This window comes from Orcinus orca, chromosome 2, assembly GCF_937001465.1.
Source record: "Orcinus orca chromosome 2, mOrcOrc1.1, whole genome shotgun sequence".
In the NCBI taxonomy this organism is placed as follows: Eukaryota; Metazoa; Chordata; class Mammalia; order Artiodactyla; family Delphinidae; genus Orcinus; species Orcinus orca.
In genome coordinates this window covers 196,432,670-196,458,891 of record NC_064560.1, presented here as the reverse complement: position 1 = coordinate 196,458,891, position 26,222 = coordinate 196,432,670, and the positions used below count along the sequence as shown (strand labels likewise).

General features: G+C 53.9%; 2 protein-coding genes across 4 annotated transcripts in view; both read right to left on the bottom strand.

Annotated features, from left to right (window-relative positions):
- The window catches only part of LOC101280175 (cholesterol 24-hydroxylase), a 34,253-nt gene extending 20,819 nt beyond the window's left edge, over positions 1-13,434 (bottom strand). The window contains exons 1-3 of one of the 2 annotated variants that reach the window (XM_004262388.3): positions 13,168-13,431; positions 6,528-6,608; positions 5,857-5,938 (exon numbers count right to left, since the gene is read on the bottom strand). In XM_004262388.3, the coding sequence (XP_004262436.1) occupies positions 5,857-5,938; positions 6,528-6,608; positions 13,168-13,289 (285 nt within the window). In that variant the 5' untranslated portion in view covers positions 13,290-13,431. Of the gene's footprint in view, positions 1-5,856; positions 5,939-6,527; positions 6,609-13,167 lie in introns of both variants that reach the window. The other variant, XM_049706510.1, reaches the window with a different exon arrangement.
- A 2,046-nt stretch (positions 13,435-15,480) lies between these two features.
- HHIPL1 (HHIP like 1) overlaps positions 15,481-26,222 on the bottom strand; it is a 29,368-nt gene continuing 18,626 nt past the window's right edge. The window contains exons 7-10 of one of the 2 annotated variants that reach the window (XR_007475824.1): positions 25,345-25,426; positions 22,959-23,041; positions 20,032-20,639; positions 15,481-15,606 (exon numbers count right to left, since the gene is read on the bottom strand). Coding sequence is in view for 1 of the 2 variants with exons in the window: in XM_004262387.3 (XP_004262435.1) it covers positions 20,104-20,639; positions 22,959-23,041; positions 25,345-25,426 (701 nt within the window). In the remaining variant the exon portion in view is untranslated. Of the gene's footprint in view, positions 20,640-22,958; positions 23,042-25,344; positions 25,427-26,222 lie in introns of both variants that reach the window. The other variant, XM_004262387.3, reaches the window with a different exon arrangement.

Genomic DNA, 26,222 nt, shown 5'->3' with positions numbered 1-26,222 from the left:
GGTAGGGTTGCTGTGAAGAGAAAATTGTTTCTACGTGAAAAGTGCAGAGAATGGCACCTGGCACACAGCAGGTGCTCCACGAATGCCAAATGCACACCAGCGCCCTAGAGCTCATTTAATGCCCAATCAACCCTAAGACGTGGGTGGTATTTTTATGCTCATCATACATCTAGGTGAAAAACGGAAGTTTAAAACTGGCCCAGGGTCGCCACACGGTAAATGGTGGACATAGGATTTGAATGCAAGCAATTTGCTGTGGGGGCGAGGGGAGAGAAAGCTGTGATACAGGCAGGAGAACCCCTGTCACATGGTGGTGCATTCAGGCGGAGGAGTGGAGGTGTGGAGGCGGGGGAGGGGCAGCAGCAGGAGGGCTGGAGAGGCTGCTGGGCCAGACCCCCCAAGCCTGCCCTGCGGGACACTTGGCTTTACCCTGTGGGCACTGGGACGCAGTAAGGTGACATCTCTGCTATCCATTAAACCCAGGGGCTGCTGGTGACTGTGGACTTAGCTCCTGGGAATCTAAGCCAAATTTTCAGCTCAAAGGAAAGCCCAGAAATGTTGACTTCAGCTCACAAGCCACATCCCGGGGACCCCACCCCTACCCCCAAACTGTCATTTGTAAACCAAGTTCTGTCACTATCCTACGCCTGCTGGTTTCCTCTTCTGCAAAAAGACCTTGGCAGTAAAGGCCCACCTCCCAGGTCCTACTCAAATACCTCTGAGTAGTCCAAGGTCTGTGCCAGCCCTTCCCAACCTGAACTGAGGAGCAACCCCTGAGGCAGAACAGCCTCAGCACAGTCTCTGACCAGGGTCCCCACAGCCTGCTGTCCCTGGAACCACAGATCCTTTGTTTGGCCCAGTGAGCTGGGCTCTGGGACATGAGGGATGCACAGGGAACCCCCAGCACCTTGCTGCCTTCTCCTGTTGCCCATTCTGACAGTGCACTTCTGCATGGAGGAGTAACTGCTAGGCACTTTCCCTCCGGCCATAAACAGCCAGAAAAATAAGCAAAAATTATGCAATGTCTGCTTTTAGACACTGGACAGTGGGCAGTGAACCATGACAGAAGGAAAAGGGGAAAAAAAAAAAAAAAAAAGACAAGAGCCCTACAATATAGGAGCCCTACAGCTTTCTGCCCAGAGGCAATTTTAGGACAAAGGCACTTAAAGAATAAACTCAAATACAGCCCAGCAGGCTTTCCAAATTGATAAGACAGAGGTCAGAGTCCAGGCAGGCCAGAAAAGCCTAGAATTTGTAGGGCAGAGGACTCAAGAGGAGGGAGCTATGCAGAGAAGGAGGTCCTGTGCAGAAATCTGCACAGTGATCCCCTGTATCTTTGTATAACTACCAATCTGGGCATGTATAGAGTGAAATTCCACAAGACCGGGCAAAAAACTTCTGGGAAAAGGAGAGTTACTGGGTAACTATAGGCTAAACAATTCTCAGAGCTCAAACAAGCTCAGAATTGTTCAAGTCCCCATTGGCCACAGTTAAACCTCAGACACAAGGCCTTTATTAGAGTCCTCAGAAGGGTTACTCCTTAGTCGTGGGGCTAAACTAGCTCTAGAGTAAAAGCCTACACTTGATCAACCCTCAAAAGCCTTAAAGCAACCTGGAGAGGATCAAAGTGATCTGCCAGAATGAAGTCCAGCACTCTTTAAAGGAGTGAAACAGAACTGAGCACTCAGCAATGTACAAGTCACAATGTCCATTGTGCAGCATAAAATCACTAGACATGCCAAAGAGCAGGAAAATCTGACCTATAACCAAGCCTAGAAATAATGGAGATGACGGAATTCACAGACAAGAACTTTAACACATTTATTACAATTTTACAAATATGCTCAAGGAACCCACATATCTAAGAAGTTCAAAGAATCCTACATAGAATTAACACAAAGAAAGGCACACCAAGGTGGATCATAATCAAATTTCTGAGCCCAGTGATAAAGAGAAAGTCTTAAAAGTAAACAGAGATGAAGTGATATAATATTATTTGAAGATAGATTGATATAAGTTAAAGATTATCCTATGAATCCTAGGACAACCACAAAGAGAGAGAAAGAGGCTAATAAGACAATAGTGGATATAAAATGGAATACTAAAACATACTCAATCTAAAAGGCAGGAAAGGAGGAAAAGGGAACAAAAAACAGGTGGATCAAATAGAAAACAAACAACAGCATGGTATATTTAAACTTAACCACTTCAATAATTACATTAAATGTAAATGACCTAAGCACTCCAATTAAAAGGCAGAGATTTGCAGATTGACTGAAACAGCAAAACTCCACTATATGCTACCTATAAGAAACCCACTTGAAATATAAAATTCCAGATAGGTTAAAAGTAAAAGGATAGGGCTTCCCTAGTGGCACAGTGGTTAAGGGTGCACCTGCCAATTCAGGGGATGGGGGTTCGAGCCCTGGTCCGGGAGGATCCCACATACCACGGAGCAACTAAGCAACTAAGTAGTTGTGTGCCACAACTACTGAGCCTGCGGTCTAGAGCCCACGAGCCAGAACTGCTGAGCCTGCATGCCACAACTACTGAAGCCCGCATGCCTAGAGCCTGTGCTCTGCAACAAGAGAAGCCACCACAATAAGCACACACGCCTCAATGAAGAGTAGCCCCCACTTGCTGCAACTAGAGAAAACCCACATGCAGCAACAAAGATCCAGCACAGCCAAGAATAAATAAATGAAATAAATTTTTAAAAATAAATAATAATAAAAAGTAAAAGGATAGAGGGAATTCCCTGGCAGTCCAGTGGTTAGGACTCTGCGCTTCCACTGTAGGGGGCATGGGTTCGATCCCTGGTCGGGGAACTAACATCCTGCATGCCACATGGCATGGCCAAAAAGAAAGGAAAAGGATAGAAAAAGATATGCCATGAAACACTAAACATAAGACAGCTGGAGTGGCTATATTAATACCAAACAAAATATACTTCAGGAAGTGGAATACTACCAAGGAAAAAGGGGAAATTTCTAAAGATAAAGGGATCAATTCATCACAAAGATATAACTTTGCTTAATGTGTACACACCTGGTAACTCAACTTCAAAATACATGAATCAAAATTGATAGAACTGAGAGTAAAAATAGACAATTCCATGATGGGGTTAGAGAGTTTAACACTCCTCTCTCAGTAGAGAGTAATTTACTTTCTGCATGCTAGAACGTGTAGAAAGTAAATTAGTAATGATTTAGAAGATTCAAACAACACTATCAACCAACTTCACCTAACTGACATTTCTAAAACACTCCAACAATTACAGAACATATGTTTTTTTTTAAGTGCTCACAAACGTTCACAAATATAGACCATATACTAGGCCATACGACAAGCTTCAATTAATTTTAAAGGATTGAAATCATGAAGAACACTTTCTCTGACCTTACAGAATTAAATTAGAAATCAATAAAAGAAAAATATCTGGAACATCTTATAATACTTAGAAATTGAATAACACACGTTTAAATAATCCATGGTTCAAAGAAGTAATCACAAGGGAATTAAGAAATTATTTTAAACTGAATGAAAATAAAAGCACAACATATTGAAATGTGTGGTATATTTGTGCTAAAGTAGGGCTTACAGGGAAACGTAAAGCTTTAAATGCCTATATTAGAAAGGAAACAAAATCTCAAATCAATTATCTAAGCTATCACCTTAAAAAATTAGAACAAGAACAAACTGAAAGTGAGTAGAGGAAGGAAATAAAAAGGAGCAGAAATTGGGGCTTCCCTGGTGGCGCAGTGGTTGAGAGTCCGCCTGCCGATGCAGGGGACGCGGGTTCGTGCCCCGGTCCGGGAGGATCCCATGTGCCGCGGAGCGGCTGGGCCCGTGAGCCATGGCCGCTGGGCCTGCGCGTCCGGAGCCTGTGCTCCGCAACGGGAGAGGCCACAACAGTGAGGCCCGCGTACCGCAAAAAAAAAAAAAAAAAAAAAAGAGCAGAAATCAATAAAATAGGAAACAAACAATGGAGAAAACCAATAAACCAAAGGTGGGTCTTTGAAAAGATGAATATGATTGAAAAACCTCTTGCCAGCTTGTTCAATAAGATAAAAGAAAACCCAAATTACTGTTCTCAGGAATGAAAGAGGGGACATTTCCAGAGATCCAGTAGACATGATAAAGATAATAAATAAATATTGTGGACAACTTTTTATCAGTAATTTCAACAATTTAGGAGAAATTCCTTGAAAGATACAAAACTCAAGAAAAAACAGAAACTCTTAATAACCATATATCAACTTTAAAAATTGACTGCATAATTTAAAGAAAACAAAAACACTTCCCTCAAAGAAAATGCCAAGCCCAGATGGCTTCACTAGTAAATTCTATCAAACATTAAAGGAAGAAATAACACTACTCCTATACAAACTCTTTCAGAAAACAGAGGAGAGGGAACATTTCCCAACTCATCTTATGAGGCCTATTAACCTGATCCCAAAGCCAGGGATCAAGAGAAGAAAAAATATAGAAACAAAAATTCTTAACAAAAGATGAGCAAATCGTATCCATGTATCCAGGAACAAATTGTATCATGACCAGGAAGTGCTGATTTAACACTTAAATGCTAAGCAATGTAATTCATCATATTAATATATGTCTTTCAAGTTCTTATCTCATTGAGCATCATGAAGGTCTTGTATATGGTTTTTGGTAGCATGCTTTAAAAAGTCTTAAGGCATGTGTCTGTATTTGCAATGAAACATTTTTAAAATAAAATGACTTTTAACATCCTGTTAGAGACACCATGGTCATTCAACTTGTCTTGTGATCTAGACCCCAAGCTGTATTTTATCCCCCTTAGTGTCACCACAGCCACTGCCTCAGCAGAGCATCATCCCCGCACATCAGCTCAGTACCCACCGTGAGAATCACAGCACAATCGTTTATTGAGCACTTGCTGTGTGCCATGCGTGGGCTAGATGGTTCACACACATTATTTCAGTTCCATTCTTTTTTATATTTTATTTTATTGGGGTATAGTTTTTTACAATGTTGTATTAGTTTCTACTGTACAGCGAAGTGGAGTTCCCTGTGCTACGCAGCAGGTTCTCGTTAGTTATCTATTTTATACATATTAGTGTATATATATGTCAATCCCAATCTCCCAATTCATCAGTTCCATTCTTAGAAGCACCTGTAAGAGAGGCATCATCCCTATTTTACAGACGAGGAAATTATGGCTCAGAGTGAAACAGTAATTTGTCCAAGCTTCCATAGCCAGTTGGTGGCAGAGCCCAGATTTAAGCCCAGTTCTGCCAACTGGCCATTCTTAGTACTTACATGGCAGACACCAGCCTGCACATATTATAGGCCAACTAATGGTGCCTGTCTCTGTTTCCTCACCTCTAAAATGGGGACTAATAAGAGTCCCTACCCCTCTGTGGATTAAATGGGTTAATAATTGTGAAGCACATAGAAAAGTGCATGTTGAAGCATCTTTTGACCCTTTATTTGTTAAATAAATGGATCAATATTTAGTTCCCATCATAGTCTTCAAAGAAAGGGGTTATAATCCCACCTCGCAGATGAAGGAACTTCTAAGAGAGGTGAACTAACCAGACACGTGTGCACCAGCTGGGTAAAACTCCCAACCCAGAGGAGTCTACCAATAACTCACTGTCCACATCAAACAGCCCTGCTTTTAGGAGGCCCCCAACCCCACTGCCAAAAAGTGGGTGGTTAGAGGGGAAGATGCTGTTCCCTTCAGGATCCTTGGGAAACCAGCCCAAATGCACGTGACTCTGGAACGATTCTCCCACAGTCCCTGGGGTAGACTTTCATGCACCCATCCCAGGGAGGAGGAGGGCTCCCCTCGGAAACCACTCTGTCTCCTACCTTGACCGACTCGGGGCTCGTGACGATGACTGAGGTTTTGTGGAAGACATTGACCCGCACGACAGGTCCGTACTTCTTAGCCCTGGGAACCAAAGTGATGCAAAGGAGGCTGTCAGCTACCAGAGATGTGAATGTCATCAGATCAGCCCAGGCTCAGCTGGAGAAACAGGGCATCCCATCCCTGGGGGTGGGGAGGGGGGGGGCAGGTCTCAGCAGGGGTTGGGGCCAAGGTTCTGCCTTGCTGCTGACTCACTGCTGAGTCACATCCCCCACTGCCCTCAGTCTCCAAATCCATGAAATAGGGTCGCTACCCTCCTCCTTTGCCCCAAAAGGTTGTGCTGGGAATCAAGCAATATCACGTCTCTGAAAAGTGTAAAGCACCACCCTAAACAATGACTGTTACCTAGTCACACCCCCACCCAATTTACAGATGAAGAAACTGAGGCTCAGAGAGCTTCTGATGCCTGGTCTAAGGCCACGCAGTTGGCAAAAGGCAGAGCTTGCCTTCTGAACCACCCTTGTGTGCCTCAGAGTAGGAACTGCTGGGGGTGGGAGTGACCTGGGCTGGGGAGGTGGGTGTGTGCCGGACTGGGGGTTAGGGGATTGGGGGAAGCTGGCTCATGAGGGGCAGAGACTGGAGTAGGGGCAACAAATGACAAGTTAGGACCCACCAATCCAAAAACATATCTTGGAGCACGCGGCCACAAACCTCATCCTTTTTCCAAAAGTAGGGGAGGTGTCCTAGAAGGAAACTAGAAGAAATGGGAAACATTAAGATGACCGGAAGTCACCATCAAAGAATGCTCCCTTCCCCACAGGACCTTGTGAAGTTGGCATTATCAGGCCCTCTTCACAGATGGGAGGACTGAGGCACGGAGAGGTACAGTCCTGGCTCAGGGTCACCAGGCAGGATGCAAATCCCAGTCTGACTGGCTCCGGAAGTTTTCTTAGAAAGATGGAGAGGGATAAAACCATCTCATCTCCCTGGTGCAGAGATTGGGGGCTGGCATGAGGAATAACCTGAGACATTCAGGGAACACTTACTAAATGCTGGGCACCATGATGAGCTTGACCGCATCTGAACTCCCCACACCTCCTGAAGTAGGTCTATTATTAACGTAGTTAATAGGTAGGGCAACCGAGGCTGGGAAGAGGAAGTCATCTGGCCCCAGGTGCGTGGCTGGTACCAGGGTCCCCCACAGTCCTTCTCACCAGGACATAGTTTGGTCATGCTAACTCGGCAGTGCGATTACCAGATTGTAAACAGGCCTGTGTGGTGTCACCTTAGGCACATTCCAAGGTACTGGTGACTTCCTGTCTCCTGTTTATTCCCATCAAGTTGACTTACTACAGCTTCCAGAATGGCGACAACGAAACTGCAGTTGGGGTTTTCTGGGTCATGGCACTCACATTCTCCTGGGAGGAGACAGAGTGAATAAATAAATAAGTAAGTAAATAGGGAGTCAGACAGTGATGGGAGAGAAATCAGACTTGGGGGAGGTAAGGAGAGCTGGGGATGGGTGTAGGAGGATTATTGTAAATAGGCAGGTCAGGGAACATCCCTTTAAGAAGGTGACATGTGAGCTGCAAGAAGTGAGGAACTTGGCCACGTAGGTATCTGGGGGACGAACATTCCAGGCAAAGAGAATCGTAGGTGCAAAGGTCCTGAGGTAGGAGAGTGCTTGGTAAGTTCAAGGAACAGCAGGGAGGCGGTGTGGCTGGAGCAGAGTGCTTGAGGGGAACCTGGTACACGATGAGGTCACCACGATGGGGGGAAGATTGTGTACGGCCTTGGGGGCTGTTATCCAAACTTTTTCTTTGAGCTTGGTGAAGTGGGGGCTACTGGAGGGTTTTGAGCAGAACAGAGATGGGATCTGAATTGGGTTTTAAATGCATTGTCCTTGCTGCTGCAGAGCTGAGAGTAAACAGGGCAGGTGTGGGGGGCAGGGGTAGAAGCAGGGGCACCAGTGAGGGGGCTGTGAGTGGAGATGAGAAGTCAGACTCTGAATGTACGTGAAGGTGGGCCAAGCCAAGGGGACCTGCTGATGGACTGGATGTGGGGGGTGAGACAGGGGTCAGGGATGACCCTGGGGCTTTTGGCCTGGGCCACTGGGAGGCTGGATGGAGCTACCACTCACTAAGGTGAGGAGGACTGAGAGGGGGCCTGGTGGGGGCAGCAGACACTGTTGCCCCCGCCCCCCACCCTTGTCCTTGCAGGTGGAGGGGCTTCCAAAGGCCAGAACCCGAGTCTCTGCCCTGCGCTCTCTCGGCTCTGTCGGCAGGCGGAGTAGCCTGGAAATTCCAGCTCAACACCCCCCCGAGCAGCCCTCCACCAACGATCCCCCCTCCCTCCACCTCGTGGTGGGGTGGGGGGAGCCTGTGTTCCACCGGGTCCCAGAGTTCGCCGGGGGGTTGCATCTCAGTTGCCCCCAGAGGTAATTTGCTCTATTGACCTTCTGACCTCTCTCTCCATCCAGTCCCTAACCCCACCAGGATCACGCCTCCCAAACGACTTACACTTCAATTCTTGTCTCAGGATCGGCTTCTGGGAACCAACCTGAGACAAGTGGATGGAACTGAGAGCCAGCCTTGGAGCGGTTGGGTGTGCGCTGCCCATCTAACGTGGAAGGGAAGCAGGCACCTGAGGCTGCAGTTCAGGGAAGAGCTCCCAGCTAGAGATGTCAATGCGAGACTCCTCAGCAGAGAAGTGGTGTTGACAGACTGGGTTAGACCACAAGGGGTGGGTGTAGACAGGGAAGAGGCCCCAAGAGTGAGGCACTGTTGGGGGGACAGACAGTAAAGGGACAACCAGCCAGGAAGACTGAGCAGGAGATGCAGGGGAGAGAGAGGGGGAAACCGGAGAAGAAAGGCTTCAAGGAGGAGGTAGGGGTGCACCCTGCCCCGAGCAGCGGAGTGGCAGGGCAAGATGGGGACCAAGTGCTGACCGTGCGTCTAACTCCACGGAGGTCACTGGGCCTTGATCAAACCCTGTTGGGTGGAGAGGTGGGGGCCAGAGCCTGACGGGCGGTGGATTCAAGAGAGAAGGGGAGGGAGGAACAGGGGCCAGAGACAGGCAGGCTTCGGACGGGGGTGTTGCTGTGGGCGTGCAAAGCTGGGATAGGGGGGCGGCAGCTGGAGCGAATGAGGGGGAAGAGGTTTGTGTTACAGCCTATTACATAAAAATAGGAATGATGCAGAAGAGAAGGAAAAGTGATGACGGAGGAGAGGGGGCATTGCTGGAGTCTCGGAGCAGTGGGGGGGTGGGGTGGGGGTGGGGCGGGCATCCTTGGCCAGGAGCACCGAGGTCCCGGGGGGAAGGCACGTGGGCTCAGGGCAGGCCAGGGGGCTGATGTGGCGGCAGAGCCCTGGAAGGAAGTTGTCTCACGCTGTTCACTTGCTCAGGGAAGTAGGAGGCGAGAATAAAGGCTGAGCGTGCGCTGGCTGGCACAGGAGGTGAGGGACTGAGGGGAGAGCGGGCGGGCGGGGCCTGCGCTAGGAAGCTCGGCGGGGCGCCGGGCAGCCACGCCCACTCGAGGGGAGCGGCTTTGAACTTACACCGCCCCGCCTGCAGCAAGATGGACCGTGGACATCACACATGACTGGCTGTATTTCCAGAATAATCTAGTACCCATGGTCACTCCCCAAAGCTGCAGGTTTGGAGAGAATATTCTCAGTTTTGAGTCACCTGAGTGAGAACAGAGTCTGGACCCTCCTCACCGTCACAGGCCTGAGAGTCTCCGCCCTAAGCACCGGAGTCCAGAGCCACCTGGGGAGGCACGTGAGTGACACCTCATGAAGGTCAAGGGCATGGCGTGGCGTGGGGTCCTCACTGCCAGGCAAGAAAGGAGCCTACGACCCGTTCCTTCCTGTTCCTGCAGGGGGCGCTGGGGGTGGGGGGCGAAGGCAGGGCCCGGAGACCAGGGGTTAGAAACCAGATGAGGGATGATGGAAGGAGGGGATGGGAGACTCCTGGGATGGGGAGGGGCGGACCGAAGCCCACCTGGTGTGCCCCTGGTGGTAGACGGGATATGGCAGAGCAACCCAGGGAGACAGGAGAGGGCAAAAATCCCCCTCCCCTGCCCGGTCCCCAGCACGCATGGTTTCCTATAACCCTGCGACAGGCACAGTGGGAATCCGAGGTTTCCTGTGGGCAGAGAAAGTTTGGGACAGTACTGGAGCAGAAGTCATCTGGAGAGCCCACTGTGAGGCCACACAGAGGGGTGGCGGGAGCCCACGAGATGGCTGAGGGGTGGGCCACCCACTAGGAGTGAGGGTGAGGGCGCGGGGCCAGGAAAGTGCCTCGCGCCAGAGGGATGCGGTGGTTGAGTGCTCAGCTGGGCACCCCAAGTCCCCTGGAGGCGCCGCCCAGCAGAGCCAGCCGTGGGTCTCCACCATCACCGAGAACGACCCAGCAACGGTCGAACAGCCCCCAGGCCTGGCGACTCGGCAAGCAGGAGAGGGTGGAGAGAAGCAGCACCGCCCAGGAGTTTTGAAAAACTTATTACAAAAGAAATAAAAACTGGGGGAGAGAGATTTTGCATTGTCAAGTTTACATTCATCCCACACTACCAGGAGAGTGGGGGGGGGGGATGAGGAAGCTCAGAGCAGTGACAGAGAAATACAGAGGCTACAAGTGTTTGTGTAGGATCTGAACATGGGGTCTGAGTTTTCAGCTGTTACATGGATCGTTGCAGTAGGATGTTGTCTGTAATCAGCACACAGAAGCAGGGCACTCAGGGAGGGCATCTTGCTGGTGACTCTTGCAGAAAAGAGGATGAAGAGTGGGGCTGCGAGAGCACAGCAGCTGCCTCTTGCAGGGCAGAGGGTTCCTTGCCTGCAAGCTGGCAAAGCCCTAAAGCACACTACTGGAGAAATCAATACGCATAGATTTCTCGTCAGCCATGGTGTTGCCAATCAAGGTTTGGGGATCCGGGCTCTGAACGCCAAAGCATCTGATTTACGCTAAAAAGAGGTTCCAGAACCTTCATGTAGTGCAGTTTTGTATTTGACCACCAACCGGTTTTTAACCCACAATCTTTTCGTATATGCATTGTTCAGTTGACCTCCTTAGAATAAAGAGCCCAACCCGAATTATAGCCAGCCTCCCGCACCCACCCACACACCTGTAGGGCACACGTAGATTTTGTGGTGTAAGACTTGAGGGAGAATTCAGGCATAAAAGGGAAAGATATATGGACACAAGCTACTACATGGATGACCCTTGGAAACATTCTGCTAAGTGAAAGAAGCCAGACGCAGGAGGCCAGATGTTGTGTGAGTCCACTTATGTGAAATGCCCGGAACAGGCGAACCCACACACAGAAGGCAGATTAGGCGGTTGTCAGGGGCCACGGGAGTTCCGGGGGCAACGAGGAGTGACAGCTAATGGTTATGGGGTTTCTTTTTGCAGTGATGAAAATGTGCTGGAACTAGCAGTGACGGTTGCATAACTCCGTCACTATACTAAAAAGCACTGTATTGTACATTTTAAAGGGGTAAATGTTATGGCATACATAACTTTATTTTTTTAATGCAATTTAAAAAATTGATGTGGGGAGAGTAGCCGAGAGGAGCTTGATTTAAGTTCTCTCTTCTTAAGACACAGAGATTGGCTCAGGTCTGCAGTGTCTGAAGCACTTGGGTTTATGAGAAGGTCAAGTCATGAGGAGGCCTGTCAGAATGAGCACAAAACTCATTCAATTCCAAGCTCTTGACGGCCGATTTGAAAACCTGAAAGGGTGAGAGTGTATCTAACAGAATTGGCAGGAGCCTTCCACCATCCACCTTGGATCAGAGTTTATCCAGGGTCTACTGTGCATGCTGAGCGAGATGTCAGGGGCACAGCAGTGAACAAGACAGACACAGGCCTATGGGAGAGACAGACACTTAACAAGAGGTAGCACGAATAGTTACCCAATTACCATTCAGGTGACTTAGAGTTTATAAAATGAACAAAATATATTTGCGTGTGGGAGCAGGGAGGGCCTCCCTGAGGAGCTGGCATTTAAGACAAGCCTAGAAGGCTGGGGGAAGAACCATCTAGATGGAGGGGAAGACACAGCTGCAAAGCAAGGGAAAAGGGTGGGAGAGGGCACCTGGGAGGAGAGAGGGCTGGCAGGGAGAACAGTTGCCTCCCTGTGTCCCCAGCTAGAGATCTTTCCCAAACCCACCAAGCAGGGATTCAGGCTTCAAATGCCAGGGCATCCGGCTTGTGCTGGAGGTGGGTGCCTTCCAGAATGTTGGTGTCCTGAGGTTTTAAGAAGTGTGTCTAATACCCTTGTTTATTCATTCAGTCAACAAATATTTATTGAGCACCTGCAATGTCCCAGGCTCTGGGGATACACAAGTGAACACACAGTATCCCTGCCCTCCCAGGGCTCACATTCTAAAGGGGGAGACAGACAGTCAACAGGTGAACAGACAGTCAACAGGTGAACAGAAGGTAACTTCAGGGATGATGGCCCCATAAGGAGTTTGGAGCTAGGAGGTGGGCTTTATACAGGGTAGGTGGTGAAAAGGAAGACCCAGGAGGAGGGGTTCAGCTGGGGTGGGTGCATGCAGAAAGAACTGGAGGCAGCAGTGAGCAAGCATTGGGGTTAGAACAGCACAGAGTGGGTTCTGAGAGCCCAGCAGGGGCCTTGCTGGCCCCAGAGTAGCCTTAATTTAGAATTAGATTTAGTTCTAAGTGATGGGAAGCCTTTGGAGCAAAGAAATGACACGTCTGAATGACACAGAAATGACACTTCAGAAAGGTGAACTTCTGGTGGAGTAGGGGGGAGGTAAGATGAGTGGTGTGAGGGCTGAGGATGGAATGGAAGTACCAAGGAGAAGACAAAAAGGAGATACCAGGACAGAAATTTTAAAAAAAGAGGGGGGATGTGACCAAAGTACAGTGTATGACAACCCAGGTTGAGTAACCCCATCCAAGTCCCAAAGTTAAGAGCACCCACTTTAGAACCAGGCTGACCTGGGTTTAAATCTAGGCTTACCAACTGTGTGACCTTGGGCAGGTGACTTTGCCTCTGCGCGCCTCAGTCTCCTCGTCTGAACGATGGGGTAACAATAGCGCCTACCTAACAGGGTTGTCGCTGCCATCACGTTTTCGGGGCCCAGCAGAGCGCGGTGGGCGCCGAGCAGCTGCTGCGGCTGTGAGTAATTTGTTACTAAGAATAGTTAGCGCCCCTCTCCCTGCCGCCGTTTCCAAGCGGCCGCGCGCAATGGCAAGGCTGGACCCGATGCCGGCTTGGACGCGGTCCCCCGGTCCCCCATGCGAGAGCCCCATCCAGGTCCCCGCCCCCACCCCCCGCTCACCTGGGCCGCGGCGGCCCGGGGATGTGCTCGTAGCGGCTGCGAGCGCGGTGCACGAAGGTGCAGCAGAGGCCGAAGACGACCAGGACGGCGCTGCCGAGCAGCATCAGCAGCCCGGGGCTCATGGCTCCGGGGCAGGCCAGGCCGGGGTCGGGGCCGGGCACGCAGGGGGCGGGAGGCCGCGAGCCGACTCAGCTGTCAGCGCCGCGCGCCGCCTCGGCCCCAGGCCTGGCGCGACCCAGCACCGCCCCCGCCCGTTCGGCTCCGCCCCCGCCGGCTGCGACCCCTCCCAGGAGCTCGGTCCCCGCCAACCACGTCTCCGCCTCCGGCTCCAGCTCTCCGGGCCGGCCCCGGCTTCGCACCGCCCATCCTGAAGCTCCGTCCTAACATCAACACTGTCTCCTCCCGGCTCCCAGGCCCCGCCCAGAGCATGTGATCTCCACCAATAACAACTCCACTTCTGGCTCAGACCCCCCCCCCAGCTCCGCCTTCTCTCCGCCTCCCAAGCCTCCGCCCACATCCCTCAAGCTCCACCCCAACAGCAGCTCCGCCCAGAACGCGTTGTCCCTGGCAACCCTAATTCCTCGGCGCATGCTGACCTGGCGGCGGCGCTAAATCCTGCTGGCTTCTCAGCCCGGTTTGGCGCCCCCAAATAACGGCGTTTCTGCGCGCGCGTTCCTAGGCCCCTTCCTTTCTCCCTAAACCTTCCTGGAAACCCCATCCCAGCCTCCAAGTTTCTGTATCACGCCGACTGTTCCCAAACCTCTCCCTGGAACCCCAACCTCCAAAGCTGGTTTCCCCTGCCCGGCCTGTCCACACGGGGCAGGTGAAGAGGACCCCGGGGACACAGGGAGGCCTATGCCTGCGAATGAAGAGCACACGGCTGCCACCCAGACCAAGGGGAAGCCCCACTGGGGTACCGCGACCGCAACGTCCAAGGCGTTGACCCAAGCCCGAAGGGTTGGAGTGGGTGAAAATCCGGTTACGGAAAGTCCCCTTCAAGCGCGAAAGCGAGAAATGTGCCCGGGGTGGCCAAAGGGTATTTTTGAACTACTAACGAAGATTTTCCTCCCTTTTATAACCTGCTTCTTCTTACCAATCCGGGTATGACAGAAGAGGCCAGCTCTGGGCTTTTTACTTCCCAATTCTTAGATTCAGGAGCAACCCAGAAGGAGAGCAGTGGATGGGAAGGGCCAGGTGTGCCCCCTCCCAATCCAGATAAAGATCCTTACAGCCGGGGAGGAGGTGCCCAAAGAGTTTAGATGCTGCTGGGTTTCTGAGAAGAGGACATGCCCCTGGGCCAGAGTCCCAGAATCCTGAGAGGTTTGGGAAAAACAGAGAAGGGCTGTATACCTCCTTCCCAGGTACAGCCAGGGACAGTCCCCACCAGGGGCATGAGTGCTTGGGGCATGTGGGCTATGGGGTGTCAGAGAGGGCCAAGCTTTAAGAGTGGGGTCCAGCACGGAGGAGACAGGATTTCTGTCCCCAGCACGGCAAGCTGGACATCCATTCCAGCTCGGGGAATGGGGCCCCATCCTAGGGGGAGCACCAGCCTCCCCCTAGGGCTGGGAGATGGTGGCTTGCCACCTTGCCCCCATGTGGTGGTGAAAAGCAGTCACAGGCACGTACTGGCTGGCCCTGAGGGGCAGGAGAGAGGGAGGCGGGGAGACCAGGACAGACCCTCCTAGGTTGTGACACCTCCAGGGGTTGGGGGAAATTTGAGGGGAGGACACCAAACAATTGTTCTTTGAGGGCAGGACCAGATCTTAAACTGCTCTGGCCACAGTCTGGGGCAGGCATGGGACAGTCTCAGGGTACAATTGTCAGTGTGAACGTGTCCATCTAAGCTAGGGAGAGAAGTGGGCATTAATATTCTCTGGTGCATGGGTCAATACCAGTGACCTCTGGCTCTGTCCCATCGCCACCTCATCTGAGCCTCCCGGCTCTCCTGTGAGCATCAGGGAATGCTTAAGACTGTACACTGATGCTCCCAGGGGAAGCCCTTTGCCTGGACATGCAGCACTGCAAGCCCCCAGCAGAGGGAGCTGCCTGGAAGCATGTGGCCAACCATCTGGCCCTTCACTGGGAAGGTCTGGGCAAATGCTATCCACTGTGGTAGCTATTGGCCACATGGCTTCCATACAGGAAGTGGTTTCCTAGGAGGCAGGGCACGGGTGCAGTAACCAGGGAAAGAGAAAGATCAAGCTCCTTGGTTCAAAGCTAACCCCCCTCTGAATAAGGGACCCAGTCACATAGCCAACTTGGAGATCATCTGGAAAAGAGCTGTTGACTGAAGAAAAATGTACAACCTAAAAGTTGGGAGTTATGTTTTATTTGGGGACATTGCTGAGGACTATAGCCTGGGAGACAGCCTCTCAGATAGCTCGGGAACTGTTCCAAAGAGGTCAGGGTGGAGCCAGGATACATATATAGGAGTTTTTGCTGAAAATAAAAAACATGTAGTCAAACATCAAAAGATTACTGCTAATCACAAAAACCAGACGTCTCAAGTTAATGATTTTAGTGCTGAAGATGTAAGAGTCTGGGCTCATTGAAATTATTCCTTAGACATGCATCTTAACTATCAGGGCCAGTATCCAGTTTTTCTCCATCTTGAATTCCTCTCAGGGCGCACCGTAGCGGGTGGCTGCAGTGGCTGATGGCTTGATGGCGGGCAACATTCATCGTTTACCAGGATGGCAGGCAATATTATTTTGTCCGCAGTGTCAGGGGTGCCTAATGGGGTAGTTGTGAGGATTAAATGATTCTGCATACCTGAGGCATCTGGCATATAGTAAGTGATCAATAAAGGTTAGTTTTTTGCAGCAGGACCAGAGGACGGATGCTCCCACAAGAAGATGTGGGTTCTGGGCTTCCCTGGTGGCGCAGTGGTTGAGAGTCCGCCTGCCGATGCAGGGGACACGGGTTCGTGCCCCGGTCCGGGAAGATCCCACATGCCGTGGAGCAGCTGCGCCCGTGAGCCATGGCCGCTGAGCCTGCGCGTCCGGAGCCTGTGCTCCGCAACGGGAGAGGCCACAACAGTGAGAGGCCCGTGTACCGCAAAAAAAAAAAAACAAAACAAAACATGTGGGTTCTACATGCTAGCTGAAGGGGCTCATCTTCCTCCCATTTTGAGGATTTGTCCCTGGGTCATTCTAATGCTGGTCCCTCTACCTGGCATGCCCCTCCCACCCTGTCTTGTGCAGCTGGCAGCTGCCAGTGTGGGCGCCAACAGCCTGCTACTGAGCTTTCTGTCCAGAAACAATACGGAACGTCCTGGGCACGTTTGTAAATGTTACCTCATTTTTCTTCCAATAATCCTGCTGATTACTTCTGTTTTCCAATGAGGCTCAGAGAGGTTAAGTGACCTTGCCAAGGTCACACAGTCAAGGCTGGACCCCTAACATCCCAGGCGTTGTTTCCCAGCCAAGCATTTGCAAAGTGTAAACATAGGAATGCCTTGGGGAGCTGAAGGTTGCTCCCTAGCTTGGCTGCCTTCAGCCACTGACTGAAGCTGTCAGGGCTGCCAGGGACAGTGGGCCTTTCCTGTCATCAGAGGAGAAAGGTGGCCACCTAGGGCCCAGCCCAGTTGAGGCTTGCCAGAGGGATGCAGGTGAACAGGGAACCAATGAGGCCCAGCCAGAGACCTGGAGTGTTGTTACCTGAGGCTGACACCATGCATGCAGTCCCGGGTGCTGGGCCACACCTGGGACATCCCTGCAGCGGTGGCTCCAAGGGCTCCAGAACTAAGCTGTGTGACGCTGGGCAGAGGCAGTCCTTCTCTGGGCAGGTTCTGAGAGATCACTCTAGCTGCTGACTGGAGGCCAGATTAGAGGCAGTGAGGGCAGAGGCCTATAGGGAGCACGGAGAGCCTTGGCCCAGACTAGCCTCCATCCCCAGCGACTTCAGAGGACTCGGAGGCAGGATCAAAGTCCCTGGGGACAGAGTCACTTGTGACTGCTCCCTTGGCTTTCCGAGGCTGGTGGTGGAGTGAAAGGAGCACGGGACAGGGAGTCTGCGCCTAACCCTGCCCCTCCCTGCCCCTCCCACGGGATGGGCCCGTGTCCCCATCCGCACAATGATGGGGCCCAACGAGGGGGACACTGAATTCAGTGCTCTTGAGGTAGCACAGCGTGACAGCACACAGCTGGGGCTCCAGAGCCAGGCTACCTGGTTTCTAATATTGGCTGTGTGACATCTGACAAGTAACTAAGGCCCCCTGGGCCTCAGCTTCCACATCTGTAAAATGGGTGGGAGGGTGACCCTAGCACCTACCTCGTAGAGTTAATACAAGGATTAAAGAGTGACTAATCTGTAAAGCCTTTAGAACAGTGCCTGGCATAGTAAGTGCTCAGCCGGTGTCAGCCACCTGACCTTATTATTACTAGTAAAGCAGCAGTGTGTCTCTGTGAGCCTCATTCTCAGGAGTCAGGCCGCAGCCTCAGCCTTATTTGGAGCCTGAGGGGTGATGGGAGGGGAAGCACCCTTCCTGCAACACTGACGGGCCAAGGCCAGCCCTGCCCAGAGGAGTGATGGGGCCTGGGACCTCCCCTACTTGCCCCAACAAACAACAGTGACACTCAGGGCCCAGCAGAGGGCTGGACCACTCCCCCTTGCCACTTGGGGAAAGTGCCACGGGCCCCAGAGGGTGGGCCCAGGCTGTGGGTGCCGAGCTGCAGTGGGAGGTGCCCACCTCCCAGGCCCCGCCTTGTGGCATCATGTCCTCTAGGCCTTGAATGAGGAAGGGGGCTCCACAGGGTGGGGAGGGGCAGGAAAGAGCACAGAGGAGCCCTAGGAAGAGGAGGCAGAGGCTGCTAAAAGCCATACCCCACCTCGAAGCCAGAGGGACCAACAGCCCTGGCCCTTCCGCTGAGCAGGGCCATGGTGCTGCCCTGCTCTGAGGGCCCCGAGGGCCACCCCGCCTTCCCTGGGCTCTAGTCTTAGCTCGGCCCCATCTGAACAAAGGCCTGGGACACTCAGCCTCCCAGGTTCATTTCCCCATCAGCACAGTGAGGAGTTTGGCCTGGATGGTCCCCACGGGCCTCCCAGCTCCTAACACTTCCGGATGTCCCAGCGACCTGGAAGATGCCCAGTCAACCACCCCTGGGCAGTGGGGGGTCTCCATCAGCTGTTTCCCAGCGAGGCTGGCAGCCTACAGCAGGCAGGGGCCCTGGGCCATGCTGAGACTTTCTGCGGGTATAGCCAGGGGGTTCAGTGGTTATACACCTGGCGGGTGCTAGGGCTAGCCAGCTCGTGTTCACATTTGGCTTCCCCCTCCCTGGCTGGGTGATCTCAGCTAAGATATTTAAGGTCTGTGCACCTCGGTTTCCTCATCTGTGAAAGGGGAGGAAGAGGGCTGTTGCGGGGATTGAATGACTTCAGGTATGCGGCACCGTTCTTACGACGGTGCCCAGCACACAGGCTACACTCGGTGGCAGGGTTAATTGTGGTTTCCACGCGGGGCTCAACAGGGTTAGAGGAGCCACAAGGGTCTGGGTCCCTCGCCCACCCCACTTCGGGCAGAGGCAGGGGGGAGTTCGAGAGGGTGACGCTAAAGCTTTTTTCTGCAGCCTCATACTCCTCACGCAGCTTCAGCGAGCAGCTGGGAGACCCCGACAGGCTTCTGCCCGCACCATTTCCTCTGCCAGGCACACCATCCCTAGTGCCAGCTCAACTCCCAGGACAACACCCAGGTTGGGTTGGGATGCCCCACCCAGAGCCCTCCCCCACGCCCCCGACACGGGCCATATCCGGTCCTCACTGCCCGGTGACCATCTATCTGCTTCCCCTCCTTGGCCCCCTATCAGAGGCTGAGCCCAGCCATACTTGATGCCCCTTGACCGGCCTGGCATGAGCCAAGGCTGAGGCCCTTAGTGGGCAAAGGAACTTCCACCTGTGAGCAGGACAGAGGCTGCAGGCCCAGCCCCCTTCTCCCACCCCCTCCCTCCGCTTCCAGGCAGGTGCGAGTCAGAGAAAAGAGGCAGGAAGGGGTTTGTAAACAGTCGCACTGTTGGCGCAGCACAGGGTGACGGAGCACCCGTGGTCTCACTGGGTCCGCAGCCCGGTCGGCCCCCGGGGTTGGGTTGAGGGGGCAGAGGGTTCCCTGGGATCTCACTGAGCAGGGTGGGTGGGGAATGGAGATGACGGAGGTGGCCCTGGCACCGGCTCGGAAGTGGAGAGATCTGAAGCCTCACCAGCGACCGTGGTGCTTGGAGTGGCCGGGTCCAGTGTGATGCTGAGGCCCAGAAGGCTCCTCCCGGAAGTCATCCTGTCATCCCTGCCAGCCCACCCCGGCACTCGCTTCCTCCCAGGCAGCCTGACCCTCGCTGGGACAGCCACAGCCCAGGGGTCACCCTGGACCCATCAGTCTGATGACTTGCCTTGGCCCTACTAGATGCCTTCGTGTTCTCTTCAGCAACTCTGACTGCCAGGCCACCGGTCCACGCCCTTTGGGCCACGTTCCTCAAGCCGTGCTCCAGCTGGTCTGGGGCCTTCCACTCCCCACCGTGGGCAGGGCAGGCCTGGTCCCCTCCCTCCACCCACCGGCTGTGCCTCTGTGAGTGCAGTGAGGTCATGTCTGCCCTTAAGGGGCAGCTGCCCTCAGGGCTCAGGGTTCTACCAGACTGTGCTCCTGCGGCTGCTTGAGATGCTTGGAGGCGAGCAAAGAACACCTCAGGCTGCACCCACACACCCACAGGGGCCACACAGATCCCAACACATACTGCGGCTGCGGGGTTTCAAAGACATGTGGGCAGGAACACACAAAGAACACGCGTGCACTGCACGCACCACAGGACAGCATTACAGATGGGCCACCCCCAGGCCACCCCCCGCGTTCCCCCCACCCTCAGACTCGGGCGCACGCACCAGGCGCGCACAGGTTGGACGGGCTCTGGACGCACAATGGATAGCCCGGCTGGCCAGACAGACGATGCTCGCCTACAGATCGGGGTTCTCGCGGCTGCACACGACGCCGGCGTCCTCCTGGTGGTCGCAGTTGTGGGAACCCAGGCCGGCGTGCGCGCACTCCAGTAGGTTGCGTTCACTGCCTGTGCAGCGCACGTCGTCCAGCAGGATGGGCAGCGTGTGGCCCTCGCCGAACTCAGCACGCTTGGTGGCCCGCACGGTGTACGCGAAGCCCAGCTGGCGGCACACGACGGCAGCGCCCTTGGTGTCCCAGGCGTCATCACACACGGTGCCCCAACGTCCACCCGCGAACACCTCCACGCGCCCGCGGCCTGGACTCAGGCCCGGGGGCCGCACCAGACGCACGGCGCCGTTCGAGGGCTCGGGGACCGCGGTGCCCAGCCGTCCCCGCCGCCGCCCGCCGCCCCGACGGCGCCCGGGCCGCGGGGTGGGTCGTGCCGGCCGCAGGGTGGGCGCAAGTGGAGGGGTCGTGGGGCGGCTGCGGCGGGGAGCCTTGGTGGGCGCGGGCGCCCTGGGCCGCGGGGTGCTCTCCATCCTCCGGATGAACTCTGCGCAGAGGAAGAGCCTGTGTTCGGAAGGGCCCCGGCCGCCCCAGCCCAGCCCACGCGACCCCACCCCACCCTGGCTCTTCACCCCAGAATGCAGACCCCAGGGAAAGATGTCCCGTTCTGCCCTCTACTCAGACCCTGAGGATGAGGTGCCCCAAGCGTGCTTCTCGGGTCACCCTGGCCCCACAAGGTGCCCACCTGGAGCCGATGCCAGGTGCTTCTGCAGCCATTCTGCACACACTTGCTGGCAGGTGCTTCGTGCCTCCGCTGCTGGGCCTCTCCCCACCCCCGTCCCTCCTCCCCTTCTGGGAGTCCCCTGTCTGGCAGGGGAAGGACTCTCACACTGTAAATTCCTAAGCGCAGTGGCAGGGAAGGAGTGTCTGGGAGAGCTTCTCAGAGCAAATGACACTTTCTGGCTCCAATCTCTGGTTTAAGGGTGAGGAAGCTGAGGACGGCTGATGGGGGTGGGGGGCGGGGAACTACAGTGGGTGGAGGGCAGGCCAGCAGGATGGGAACCAGCCTGCCCGGGGCCCCTCTGCTCAGGTGAAGCCCCCCGCCCCAGGCTCCCAAGGCTGCTGGTCCCCCTGCCCATCACAGGGGGGGCTGGTCAGGAGCTCTCTAGGTGCGGGGCTGTGGTCCACACTGACCCCCGCCCACTGACCCCTCCACGGGGACCTGGACTCATTAGGTGTCGGGGAGCTGTGGTGGGTGATTCCCTTTGTCCCTGCAGGACGTGGCCCTCACGCTTGGCCCAGGTCAGCCATAGGGCTAAACGTCACTCCATGTCAGACACTCTGCCAGGTACTGCCTCCCTCAGGGGAGGTGGAAACCCCAAACTGCTCAGTTACTATGGGCAGGGATCCCGGGGCCACCGGCCCATCTCACTTGGAAACCCACTGAGACAGGGGCTGAGAAAGGGCCTGGATACAAGACCAGGTGCAGGCCGGGGCCAGAACATGAGCCAGACGCTCCCCCAACCTGCACCCTGGCCCCCACTCCACCCGCAGGGAGGGACTTCCAGCTCCCAGGGCTCCTGCTTCTCCTGCTTCCTTCACTGCCTAGGCTGCCCTTCCCCGGCCTCTGCAATGCACTTTCCTCTCCATCCAGGCTCAAGCCTCAGCCTCCAGGACCTTCCCAACCCACCCCCTCCACCCCCAGCTCTGCACTGCTCTGGGTCCCCATGGTACCCAGCACAACTTCTGTCACAGGGCCTGGGACACTAAATGACCCCTCTGTTTGCCCCAGCCAGGACTGGGCCTCGTCTGACTTCTTCTGTGGCCCCAGCATCCAGCACACAGCGGGTAACTAACAGAAATGCAGAAAGTGCTGAATGAGTGAACGGAAAACTCTGCCAAGGCCCCAAACCAACTGCAGCTGGAAGTGAATTCCCCAAACAGCCAGCTTCCCCAGCCTTCCTCTTCCTGGTGGGGCACCCCTTCCTCAGGGCCGGGTACCCCCCCACCCACCCAACCTCCCCCTCTTCCTGCCCCGCACCCCAGTCTGCCAGCTGGAGACCTGCTGGGCACACTCAGCCCACTGAAGTATTTCCTTTGGCCCACAGGGCGGTTTTGAAAATTGTGACCTAGTTGCCAATATTTTCAAATCGGGAGATTGTGTAATAACAACCTGAGAAGGCAGGGACCATATCTGCTCACTCAGCATTATAGCCCCAGTATGAAGCGCATGTATGTGGTGGGTGGATGGGTAGATGGATGGATGGATGGATGGATGGATGGATGGATGGACAGTCTGCTTGTCCTGAGAACTGGAAGATCTGACAACACTGGGGCACTCTCTGTTCCCACCTAGCTTGGGCCCAGTGGAACAGCCCTCTCCTCGGGCCATACCCTCTTCAGATGGCCCCAGATCCCATGGGTGGTCACCGTGGCTTTGCCTGGCCCTCGGCCCATGAGGATTTGTACCCCTCTCTCCCCAGAGAGAACAGAACCTTCGTATAGCAGACCCAGCCCAAACGCTCCCCTAGGCGCCCTTGCACCTAGAATAACTCATTCCAATCTTGAGATATACCCTCTTTCTCTGTCCCTCCCAAAACTCTGAGTGAACCTTGCCTGGGACCAGCTATTTCTCCCTTTGCCATGCTCGTCGTGAGGCCTGCAGCCCCTTGGAGCCTCCCACCGTGGCCTGGGACTGGCAGACACTGCACGAGTGGAAGGAGGTTTAAGCAGCTCCTAGTAGCTCCTGTGCACGGGGCCCAGTGCTGGGCATGGAGGCCAAGGAAGGGCATCCACATCCGGAAGAGGGGCAGCGGGTGTGGGTGGCAGGAACTCCCGCCGTGTCCCCACCTTGGCGGACACTTACTTTCTTTGGGCACGAAGTGGACGAGGCGGCCCCGGACCTTCACGTGGGCGGCTTGGATCTGACACTTGCCAGGTGGTGCCCGTCTGCAGACACACAAGAGGTCATGAGCCGCACCCTGGGAGCCCGCCCCGAGCATGTCCCCCCCGACATCACCCCGAGAGTCCAACCCCAGGACAGGAACCCCCTATAACAGCCTGCCAAGTGCCCGCTCAGCCTCTGCCTGCAGAGCAGGAGGGCCACTTCTAATTCTCAGCATGAAGTGTCCTTGGGATGTGATCAAATGTCACAGTCCTTCTCCCCAGCCTGCCGGTCCAGCTCCTGTAACTGTCACCACAGCCCCATTCCTGCACTTTACCCTGGTCCCCATTCCCCACAGCCTCCGAGGAGGGTTTCTCTCTGCCCCTCTGGTTCTGGGATTTCTGGTGATACAGAATCAAAGGGAAAGGTTAAGTCAATCTAAAGAATAAAGTGGGGAGAGAGAGAAAGCCTCGGGGCTGGCAGCAGAGCTGAGGGCTCTGGGGGCCTTGGAATGTGAGGTTGGAGAGGGCTGGGAGAGAAAAGAGCCTGAGAAGGGTTGCCAGGGCTATGAATTGGGTCTCCTTGGACATCTCTGAGGGGCACAAGTAAGGAATGGAATCCCATTTTAATGAGCTTCTGGCCGTTGATCTGTGAGTCTTTGAATGGGACCGACCCTATTCTGGGACCAACCCACGTGGGTCCAAGACTTCAATGGGTCCCAAGAGCACGAGGGGGAAGCCCAAGGGCTGAAGCAGCCACGTGACCTGGGGTGGCTTTCAGACAGCCCTGGCAAGAGAGGGAAACCGAGGAGGGATGTGGGCCATTCCCCCCAGAGGTTGAAACACAGCCCAGCTCACACCCTTCTCCAAGCTGCAGAAAGTGTGGGTTTTCCGGCTGCTTTGAACTCCACATAATAGCCACACGCTTCAGACGGACCCAGCTGAGTTTTGTTCCTTAAGGAAATTACATAAAAATTTTTGTCTTGCCAAAGGGTAGGAGATACACCAAAAAATGCCACAGTGTTTATGTTTGGGCGGCAACGATGACCCCACCCTACCCCCTCTGCTTCCCATTTCTTCATTTTCCAAATGTTCTGGAACGGCGCCCCCTCTTCAATATGTTGTGGATGCACAAAATTACATGGATTCCGAAAGAGAAAAATGAAAAAAGGGATGAGAAGGGTCACGGAGGGAGGGAGGGAACGGGGGTCTAGCCTGTTGCTGGCTCCTCCCACCCACGAGACCTTGAGCAGAAATCCCTAAGCCTCGGGTTCCCTCTGTTGCGCGGGGGTCCATGAGTCCAGAAGGATGCGGCACAGACTAAAGGAAACAGTGGGTCTCAGGCAGCATCTGGCATGAATTAGGTGATATTTCCTTAGAGAAGCAGTCTTTTTTCAAAAACTGGAAATAACCTAAATGTCCAAGGGACGGATCAGGCAATCACGGTGCAGCGACTCAACAGAAAATTACGCCGCCATCAGAAAGGAGCCTTCTGAGGGTAATGTTGCAACGTGGAAATGTTTATACAAAATAAGGATAGACCTACGAAGGAAAATGCAAAGTTTGCGTGTGCTGCTCCACAATGACATAAATCCAAAGAGGGCCGAGACCTCGGGGAGAGGAAAGGAGCAAGCGCTCATGTTTTTCTTGATAAATAGTTATGTCAGTAATTAATAGCTTTGTGCTTTCAACAGAAAAGTGTGGTCAACAAGGAATGTCTGAGAAGCTGTCACAGACTAGAGGAAGCTAACAGGACATGAGGACTAAATGCAATGTGGGATTCTGTATGCGATCCCGGAGAAAAGGACACTAGAGAAAAACTAGAGACATCCTTTTGTTTTTAAAGTATGGAGTTGCCTCAATTAAAAAAAAAAAGTGTGACAGTTAATGAATAGTAATGTACCAATATTGGTTCATTAATTGTGACAAATGTACCATGATAATGTAAGACGTTAATAATAGGGAAAACTGGGTGAGGGGTATATGGGAAACTCTGTACTATCTTTGCAACTTGTCTGTAAATCTAAAACTGTTCTAAAATTTAAAAAAAAGAATTAAAAAAAATGTGATTGTGGGGCCCATATTTATGGGTCCCCACTGGTATCTTTGGCGCCCTCTTAGCATGAATAGAACTGGACTTTGAGGCTGGCAGATCGGTTTTGAATCCAAGATCTGCCCCTCACCAGCAGTTTGAACTTAGCTAGTCACTTCCCCTCTCCAGGCCTCAGTTTTCTCATCTGAAAAATGGGCATATTAACTACAACCACCTTAAGGAGTGGTAGAGAGGGGAAATGAGGTAATGGAGGGGAGGGCTCCTGGCAGACCGTAGGAGCTGAGGCCATGATGGGCGTGGGGTTGGGGGGACTCACCTGGAGGGGTCGATCACTTTGTAGACAACCCCACGTGCCACTGTGGCACTTGGCACGCCCGTTGACATGAAGTACAGCTCCCCTTGGACAAGAAAAGAGGCAAGAAGTGAGAACACTGCCTGGAATACCATCCCAGCCAGCCCCACTGCCCCACCTCAGTTCTGAGGTGCACCCTAACCTCAGTGAGCCAGGAGGGGAGATGCTGCAGGTCAGTGTAACTCTCCAGTCCCCAGAACTGGAAACTGAGGCTGAGAAAGGCATCCAGATGTGCCCAGGGGCCTCTGCAGCACAGCCTCTCGGGCTGCCGGCTGCTCTGCCCGGACCCTCCCAGGCTCTGACCTCTGGACTCTTGTCTCCTCCCTGGTGACCCAGCCCCACCTCTGGTCCCTGCCTGGGTTTCATGCCCAGGATCACACACCTCTGAGCACCAACGGAGGTCCACAGCCCCGCTCCCCACTGGCTGCTTACTGATGACGCAGCCTCCTCATCCCCACGATGGGCCTGCCTCATAGGGCTGTTGTGAGGATGAAAAGAGCATAGAGGAGATGCTCCATCAGTATTAACTATTATTGCTGCTGCTATTGTCATCGTTGCCCAGGGTCCCGGTCCTGCCAAGTCCTTGGGGACACAGTCTCTCTCCACTGACCGGCAGGCACCTCCCAGGCAAGTAGCAGGGGCAGAGGAGTTCGTGCTTCGGGAGCCTCTAGTGTGAATCCCAGCCCCTGCGCTTGGCCCCACGTGAGCTCCAGCAGCTCCGGGACAGCCCCACGCAGAGCCTCTGTTTGTAGAAATGGAATTATGAGCACCTGGTGCCACGGATGCTCTCAGGGAAATTGAGTTTTCTGCTCTCTCCCACCCCCATCCTGCCCCCTGGCCCT